The sequence below is a fragment of the Fukomys damarensis genome, unplaced genomic scaffold (assembly GCF_012274545.1).
Source record: "Fukomys damarensis isolate Sample0158 unplaced genomic scaffold, DMR_v1.0_HiC HiC_scaffold_30, whole genome shotgun sequence".
In the NCBI taxonomy this organism is placed as follows: domain Eukaryota; kingdom Metazoa; phylum Chordata; class Mammalia; order Rodentia; family Bathyergidae; genus Fukomys; species Fukomys damarensis.
Genome location: NW_022900942.1, coordinates 37,521,694 through 37,531,102, shown reverse-complemented (window position 1 = coordinate 37,531,102; position 9,409 = coordinate 37,521,694). Strand labels below are relative to the sequence as shown.

At 36.3% G+C, this 9,409-nt stretch overlaps 2 protein-coding genes across 2 annotated transcripts in view; both read right to left on the bottom strand.

Annotated features, from left to right (window-relative positions):
- Positions 1-9,409, bottom strand: part of Hdhd2 (haloacid dehalogenase like hydrolase domain containing 2) — a 49,589-nt gene that overhangs the window by 31,336 nt on the left and 8,844 nt on the right. The gene's annotated exons all lie outside the window — the stretch shown is intronic.
- Positions 5,335-9,409, bottom strand: part of Ier3ip1 (immediate early response 3 interacting protein 1) — a 13,065-nt gene continuing 8,990 nt past the window's right edge. Inside the window, exons 2-3 of the mRNA XM_010621663.2 lie at positions 6,373-6,474; positions 5,335-5,585 (exon numbers count right to left, since the gene is read on the bottom strand). Of these exons, the coding sequence (XP_010619965.1) occupies positions 5,530-5,585; positions 6,373-6,474 (158 nt within the window). The 3' untranslated portion in view covers positions 5,335-5,529. The remainder of the gene's footprint in view (positions 5,586-6,372; positions 6,475-9,409) is intronic.

The window sequence follows — 9,409 nt, the reverse complement described above, 5'->3', positions numbered from 1 at the left end:
CGTCCGCAGGACACCCGCAGGTAGCCTCTAGCGGGCCGGGAGCTGCCGGATGGAGGTCGGACACTGGGCCCCAGCCGCGCCGGAAGTCCCGCCCCCGGGACCTCCGCCCATGCGCCTAGGGTGCACCCTTGGACTCTGCTTGGTAAAGGGCCTGCCAAACATGCGCCTGCGCCCCAGGAGAAAAGGCTAAATTGTTTTTGAGATCTTCCTCCTGTGGGCATGACCGACTGGCCCCGTATGCACCAAGAAAACAAAGCCTCTGCGTTTGCTCAGTAGCTACTTCCCATCCCGCAGCACCATTTCCCGACCTAGTGTTACTGAGTAACTTTGTTGCCTACTCCTTTCCTCACTTTATCGTTTCCCGAGGGGTAACTCCAAGGTCTGTCCTTGATACGTTGAAACACATAATCTTCAGAGTATCATTTCCTTTGCGGCTTAACTAGTATCGTATTTATTGCCATCTCCCTTAACCGCCACCTCAGGCAATAACTCGTTTCCCACACTAGCCATTCCAAAATCTTGCTGTCACCTTTCCCTATCTCAGAGCTAGCTACCAGAGGGCTTGCCTACCTGTGCCTACAAGAGCACGATCTTGGTACTCATACACCTCCTCCTTCGTCCCCACACACTATAGGTCACTCTCTGTCTCTTCTTGATTCAAATAAATTCTTTGAATCTAAATAATTTCAATCCAAATAAATTGAACACAGGCATGTTCATCCCTATATGAAAATGACTAAATGAACTTTCCAGAGCAATCTGACAACCAGGGTGGACACACTGATTACATATATGGGATACCTGACCAAACTGCTGCCCTCCCCTTGACTGCAAACCTCCATCCAACACCACCTCTGCCTGATACTGAAGTTAGCCATGCTTGTAAATCTTTCTGTCCCCTGACTAGGGGCCTTCTACTTTTCTTCACCAGTGGGTCTGAAGTTCTATCTTACTCATATTTGTTAAGTCTGTTTTCTGTATGAGGGCCATATTGGTTGAAGAAAAAAGAACTTGTTACCTAGTTTTCCCTTCTGAAGCAATCGAGACTTTGACCAGATTAAAACACCACTGAAGAATTTTAAGCAAGTGGGTACGATAAGACATGCATTTTTCTAAATGTTTCCTATCTATGGTGGATCCAAATGGTGCAAAAATGGATGAGATCAGATAAGACACTGCAGGACTGTAAGAGAGATGTTTTAACTAGGGTGTGTGGAAACAAAGCAGAGAACAAATCAAAGAGCTTATTTGAAGGTAAAATAGAATTAGTGATCAGTCAGGCTAGGGGTAAGGGAAAAGTCCTCAAGAAAATTACTAGGCTCCAGGACTAATGGCTTCTTCATGAAAAGGCTCTGTCTGCTAAACAGCATGAAGAGTAAAGAGATGGGACCTCTAAAAGGAAGGGCAGAACCTAGAAGAGATAGGCAAGAAACCCAAAGAAGGGTTTACCCAATCGTTATTAGCTGGATGTGGTGGTACATGCGTGTAATCCCAGAACTCTGGGAGGCTGAGGCAGGATCACAAATTTAAACCACGGACAATTTAGAACTACAAAATTTATCTTCATCATTAATACTCTAGGTGTTACCGTGTTCCCTTGTCCTTCATGTTTTCATAATTATCTGAAATCAAGTGAACATTCAAGGGACAAGGAAAATTTAAGCAAAAAATAATTCTATTTTGCTGAGTTTAAAAATTTATTTTGGTAAAAACTTTGAAACTAATCAACGAGAGAAGTTTTTACCCCTCCCCCCCATAACATTTCACTTCAGGTGAACACCTCCTTTGTTGGAGATGCAAGAGATTAGAAATCTTGAAAAGGTGTGTGTGTGTGTGTGTATGGAGTGCATATGACTGGCCTGACACATGAAGTTGGGTTATGAATTTTAGCTTTAACTTATGACTAATCTTGAGTTACAACCTGAATGCCAGCCCCTTGTGTTTCCAGATGTTCTCAGATACAGATTTAACACTTAAAGTGTTCTAGATGGAACATTACATCCTTTTTCCTATGTGGGGTTGAGAAATTCTGAGGCAATGTCTAAGGACACTGAGATCTGCCTGTATAAAAGAGACTTTGAAGGCTGTGTGCCTTAGCCTTCAATTGATTGACTTGAGTTACAACCAGCCCTTGAAGACAAAGTGAGTTTGTAAGTCAAGGGTCCACTGTATACATATGGATCAGTCTGCTGTTCCTAAAGTTGACTTTTTTTTAACTTTTGCAATACTGAGGATTGAAGCAAGTTTCTGCACGCTAGGCAAGCATTCTACTCCTCAGCTGCATTTGCATTTTTTATTTTTAGAAAAATCTCAGTAAGTTGCCCATGCTGCCCTTAAACTTGTGATCTTTTTTGCCTGTCTCCTGAGTAGTTGATATTACATGCACTATGTCTAGCTTCTTACTGACCAATTTTAAGACAAGGTACCAAAAACTACTGGTCTTAGTGTTTATTTGCCTTAAGTCACGTGGAAAACAAAGGTTTTGTTGGTATTAGAAATCCATCTGCTTCTTACCCTTTTTTTACATTATATTGCTTTCCTCAAGTCATTTCTTGCCTGTACATACCTGTAGAGCACAGATCACACTGCCTACTCTTACTGGGATTAAAAAAAAAAAATTTAGGATTTTGTGGAAATGTCTTGAGAAACTTGACAAGCAGGAAGAGGAGGCTGAACAGTAGGCCTCTGAACACAGCCCTGCTTCAACTAAAAATAAATGGGACAGCTGTTATCAGTCTTAAATATTTGGGCTTTATACTTCTGCTAGACTTTCTCTGTAAATCTGATTCTGCTGTTCAGTTTGAAAACCACTGTACTTGATTAAGGATTAGGGTATGGTTACTTCACAACAGTTCAGAGGCTCACAGACCTAAACCTGGGATATATGACCCAAAGCATCACGGTATCTGGAGCCCAGAATGATCATAAACTATTAGTTTGGAGATTGTGGGCAAACAATCAGCTACTTAAGTCATTTGTCTACTAAAATAAGGTACTATGGTTTCTGAATCATAGCTGCTGTGGGGAAAATAGGGCCAATGCACAAAAGCTTATGCACTTCTCTTTAGTCATATTAAAAATGGAATTGTGTAAGTGGTCTCCAGAGATGAAATATTTTGATGTTCAATCTCCTCAGAACTGCTTTGCTACATAAGATTAATATATTTCTGCTCTGACAGCTCCCCAGTGGAGTGTAGACTTCAAAAATATCAAGCACTAACATGAAGGTGTGATATAGTATCTTATATGGAAGAGTATCAGACCACTTTTTTCTTTTTAAAAATTTTGTATAACTCATAGCATGTGAAAAAATGGAGTGCTCTTGGGGCCAGGGATTTAGCTCAGTGGTGCTGCCACCTGCCTTACAAGTGCAAGGTCCTGAATTTGATCCCCAGTACCAAACAAAGAAACAAAAGTGGAGTGCTCTTAATTAACTGCTTTTAAAAAATTCTGTTTAGAGCCTCAAACTCAGATTCATGTATTAATTCTTTGTTAGGTCAAAAGAGCACTGCCTCTATATACCAAATATGCTACTCACATTAGCTTAGTAACCAACTAAGATTCCCTGGTACATTTCCTTGGTCTAGCTGTAAGCCCAGTGTAAACCAAAGATCATCCATCTCTAATTCAGGTGCCACCAAAAGGTATTAAATATATGCCAGTTTTGAACTTAAGAATCTTCCTGACATGTCAATATGTCACTTTTAGCTTATTTACTGAAGAAAAAAAATGGATTGTGAGCATTAACTGTCATTAAATCCAGTCAAGTACAATGGTCTATTCCTGTAATCCCAGCTATTTGGAAGGCTGAGGCAGGAGGATTAAAAGTTCAAGGCCAGCCTACTCAACTTTACTGAGACTTTGTGTCAAAATTAAAAAGGCTAGGGATGTAGCTCATGGACAGAGTGTTTACCTAGGAAGTGCTAGGCCCTAGGTTCAATCCTCAGTACAAGAAAGAAAGAGAGAGGGGCTGGGGATTTAGCTCAGTGGTTCGGTGGCCTGCCTTGCAAGCACAAGGACCTGAGTTCAATCCCCAGTACCCAAAAAAAAAGAAGTGAGAAAGAAGGAAGAAATCTATGCATGAGCAGTTCTACAGCAAAGAACAAAAATAGATGTTTATACACAAAATATATTAATACAACTGACACGTACATATTTATACTAAGATACAAAACAAATGCTTGTCTAGGAAATTCAACTTTATTTATAAAAGTTCTATAAACAAAAACATTCTATTTTTAAGTACTGTAACTGATAATTTTCACAAAAACCATTTACAATTTAACTTTTCTACATAAAACTATAGTACGGGACAAGAAAAACCCTTACAAGATGGTCTAAGACATAAAACAAAACAAAATAAAAATAACTTATCTAGCATGAATACTTATTTACAGAATACAGAATTAGAATCATGATTTTAATGTGCTAGACTATTAAGAAAAGGAAGCATAGGGTCAGGGATTTAGCTCAGCAGCACAGCACATGCCTGGCAAGTTCAAAGTCTTGAGATCGATCCCGGTACAGAAAAAAGAAAAAGGTAGCATAATAATGCTTCACAATAAACAGTCATCTTAAATAGTATAGTTTAATTGTGATTGTTCAAGATTTCTCTTGTAGGCTAATATTTATGCTTACTTATTAAATAAATCATTGTAAAAAGGGCACAGACTTTTTCTATAGTTCTACCAATGAAAACATGTAGATGTTGAGCTGGTCTCATTTAGCTAATTAATTAAGTGACAAATGTATAATAAAGAACTAAAAAAAATCATGTGACTTACAAAATCACAATTCTCCCTGAAATTGTCCCTTTCAGTATCTATAAATTTGAGTTCCTCACAGCACAGCAGAGTTCAATATTCAGACTACATATTTATTTATTTATTTATTTATTTATTGTTTTTTGGTACCGGGGATCGAACTCGGGACCTTCTGCTTACAAGGCAGGCAGCAGAACCACTGAGCTAAATCCCCAGCCCCAAACCAAATATTTAAACAAGGAGTTAAAAATTATCCAAATTATCTATTTACCATTTATATGTAAAAATTATTTTTAAAAAAATCTTATAAATTTTGTCTAGGAGGATAATGATTCTCATGTCATGGCTAAGTCACAAGGAATTTCAAAACTTTGGGAAAAAATTCATCCCTGAGAAGTGAGAGATAGAAAAATACCTGAAAACAAAACAAACAACCACCCTCCAAAAAAAACAGCAGCAACAGTCCTATACCCTTTTCACAATCTATGATAGCATACCATAGCATGAACTATTATTAACAGCTCGCAATCAAACACAGTCAAATCCTGGAGAGCTGATGGCTCTGTTGATCTTATCTTTTTGTAATGAAACTACAAATGCAACATTAAAAATAAATCGGTCAAATAAAAACTCTAGTTTTATTGACAACTTTACATTTTTTCAAGTGCAAGGTTGGCCTGCTAAGAGCTGAATATTTCAATAATGACCAAGGCAGTAACTTCTGCTGGCATCTCTTCTTATAAGACTCTGTTTCTTCCACTGATGTTCACCCAAATAGTAAGAGCAATACAATAGTAATTGAGTTTACTATTATCAATGGCACTGCAAAGAGATGGGGGGGAAAGTTATTATAAATAAAAATCAAGAAAAAAATTAAGCAATAACCATTATCCAGGAAAGATGAAAAAGGTCTAACAATATATCATAATTATATTGTAAATAGTTATAATAGAGGAATATTAATAAAATTCTCTGTATCATAAAACCCATAAGTTATTTAAAGGGAGTCTGTGTAACGGGGAATAAGGGAACATGCTGCACAAATGGATCAACATGAAATGCCCTGAGGATGCAACTCTGTGAACACAAAAGCACACTAGACGTGGGCAGTAGCTCCACAGGGCTGCAATGAAATATGAGATAAGAAATACAATGTACAGAAGATTCTGTAGATTAATTGCTAAATTAAGAATGAATTTACCAACACTGAATCCAAAGTTATGATTAAAACGGCTTAAAAGAGAGAAAAAAGGCCTCAAATTTAATTTTTAAATATGATGCATTTCAATTCTTATCTGTTTGAAAGTATTTTCCAATAGAATGGCAGATATGGGACTTTGAAAGCAGGGATGTTACTCTATTTTCCAGCTCTGACAGGTAATACCTGTCATAGATTATATATAGAGAATTAATTATTACATTTACAGCAACTGGCTTAGCAAGAGTGGCAACCTAAGAAACCAGTAACTTTCAAGCAGTAAAGCCAGGTTAGGGAGAAAGAAATTCCTACCACAAAAAGCATATATTATAGCACTCACACTCTGAAGCCTTGTTATTTAAATCAAACTACAAAATTAAAACTTAAGTGGGCTCTGCAAGTTTTTCTTACCTCTCATCACAGTTCTTACAGATCGAACAAGGTTCATTAGCTGAGATTTAATTCCTGGCTCCTCTCCGAATCCACCAATTCCCTGGTCTGTTCCCCAGCCAACTGTATAATATAAAGATGATTAGCTGTGTTAAAATTTACTATGCACTCCCCTTACTTCTTCATTAGTCATCTTTTAAAAAATTAGTTTGAGGCCTTGTTAAAGATGAAATATAAAATCAGATGTCTTTGATATTGAGCTAAATATTTTAATTTTATTTCTTTTTATAGTAGCAACAACCACATTTTACCTCATTTATACTTTGATTTTATAAAATAATCTATAACACAGGGATGGGAATGTAGCTTAGTAAAAGAACATTGTCTAACATGCTCCAAGCTTTGGATTCAGTCCTCAGCATCACAAAAGAATAATGATGCTAATAGTAGTAATAGAAACAAAATAATATAACCCAATTTCTCAGGTCAGAACTGACAAGAAAATCATAGTGTCAAACTAAGCAATAATTAAGAATTTACCGAATCCAACCTAATTTTCAGTATAAAAATTTTGGAGCTAAGAAATCACTTTATTTTACTATGTGAGTAAATTTTAATATATGCTAGTCATAGGTTGGTTAGACTTTCATAGCATGCTCTAGTCCGCTAGTAGGACACATCTTTTTCTTCTTTTTCCTTGATTCTTCCTCTTTATGTCTTCATTGTGAGGAAATGAGAAAATTTAATGGTACAATCTTCGAAACTCAGTCTAGAGTTTGACACAAAACCCACAAACCATAAAAAGAAGAACTACTGTGGGACACTGAGGCAGGAGGACTGCAAGTTCTAGCCCTGCCAGAGAAACTTTAACAGCTTAATGAGACCTTGTCTTTATTAAAAACAAAACAAAAAACAAAAACAACAACAACAAAACAATTAAAGGGCTAGGAATGAAGTTCAGTGCAAAGGCCTTGGGTTCAATCCCTATAAAACAATCTGGGATGGGAGGTAGACTTCTATTTTATGACCTGCTAATATTTTTTACTTTGAAAATCATGCATATTTCTTTGGTAAAAAATAAAAATTAAAATTAAAAAGAAGGCCTGTGAACTTAATTATCTACTGGAGAAAGAAGCCCTCTACAACTAGGACCTCCTCAGAGAAACAAAACACCTTAAAGGCAGGGATAAGTTCTGTTAAGTGGAAGAGCTTCATCCATACATCACTAGAAATATTTAAAAACTATGTTTTTAAACTATTTTAAATGCTACTATTGGTTTCATTTTCTTTACTTGCATTTTTGAAGTTTATCATTGATAAAATGATCAATTCTTTCTACTCAAAGCATAATTTCTCAAATAGTAAAAAGGAATTGTTTTAATAACTATATGAAACATACATGCACCCAATTTTTATTAGAAAATAAAATTCCCAGCAATCTTTTTCCTTTTAAATGTTTTAAAAAGATGTATAAACAGTTTTTACCATGATGAGTGACTCCCAGAAACTGTATGTATTCTAATTAAACTGCTCTTCAATATAACAAAATTACAAGTACCATAATTTAAGCATCAGCACTGAAGTAATTAAAACAAATGGTAAGTTATCACTTAATTGTAGCCCAGTCTCTTTTTATTCCACTACAATGAAAAAGCAAAAAATTTTCAGTGGAGAATAAAACATTTGTCCAGATAGTTCAGAGAAATATAAATGTGGCAAGTAAAATATCAAATGCCAGGGATTATCTTTTACTATAACAAATAGATTTCCCTCAGTAGCTACATAGGGAATCTCAGTTGTTTTACTCAAGAACCTGGCCAAAACTTTATGAAGTTTTGCTTTTTGGGGGGGTAAAGAGAAAGATATAATGCCATGGCTTTCTTGTCACTTCCAAAGCTACAGGGCTTAACAAATGACACCAGCCAGCAACAGTCCCTGTCATAATTCCAGACATGAGTGTAAACAGATAGTTATTAAGTGAAAATATTGTACATCTTTTTCTGCTATCTAGACTTCAAAGAAACGCATAAAACAGCAATTTTACCTAGGCTCAGTCCAAAACCCTCAACTGGATACATTCTGAAGAGAAAGTATTGGCTACAGTTTTAAGGACAACCTTATCCTGAACAAAACTCAGCTTTTGTAAAATAAATTTCCATATATGTAAAAGAGAATGCAAGTAATTTATCAACGTCATCAAGTTTGCATGTGAATCAAATCCTACCATGAATGTGAAAATACCTAATAATTTGCACCAAAAACTCTGCTAAGCAAAGTTTTAAAAACTGCTTTCATTAAATAGAAAAAAGATAATGTAATTCATCTGGTAAAGGCTAACAACTCTTAGTTCTACATAATTCCCAGTCAGTAAGATTTCCATTTAATCCCTGATGAAATTCAACAAATGCTTTTTATGAATATATACTTAAAAAGAAAAGTATCCATATAAAAACATTCCTCAGAGTTTTATAAACCGCCACGACTGAACTTTGTCTTCCTTCTATGGGATGCCTTGCTCCTTTTTACATTTATACAAACCAAACTTACTAAGATCCACTCCTTCCAGAATTCTCCCACTATAACTCTTGGTCACAGAACTCTTATTATTCTAAACTCAAAAAATATTACATTGATCTGAAGCAGTCACTTAAACCTTGAATCCAATAACAGCTCAAATATTTTAAGTGTTTGTTATACACTGAATCATGTGTCTACCCATTCCTATGTTGAAACTCTAATCCCATGTGACTGCACCTGGAGATAGGGTCCTCAGCAAGTAATATAAGGCTAAGTGAGGTTATAGGGATGAGGTCTTAGTCTAATGAGACTGCAATTTTACAAGAGAAAAGAGCTCTCTACCATGTGGGAGCTGACTACAAGCTAGGAAGAAGGCCCTCACCAGAACTGGACCATGTTAGCATCCTGATATTGAACTAAGGAGCCTCCAGAGTTATGAAAAATAAATTTCTGTTGTTTATGCTACCCAGACTGCAATTCTGTGTTATGGCAGGTAGACCTAACCAGTCCATTTGCTTGTTTCTTTTTTTTTTTTTTTTTT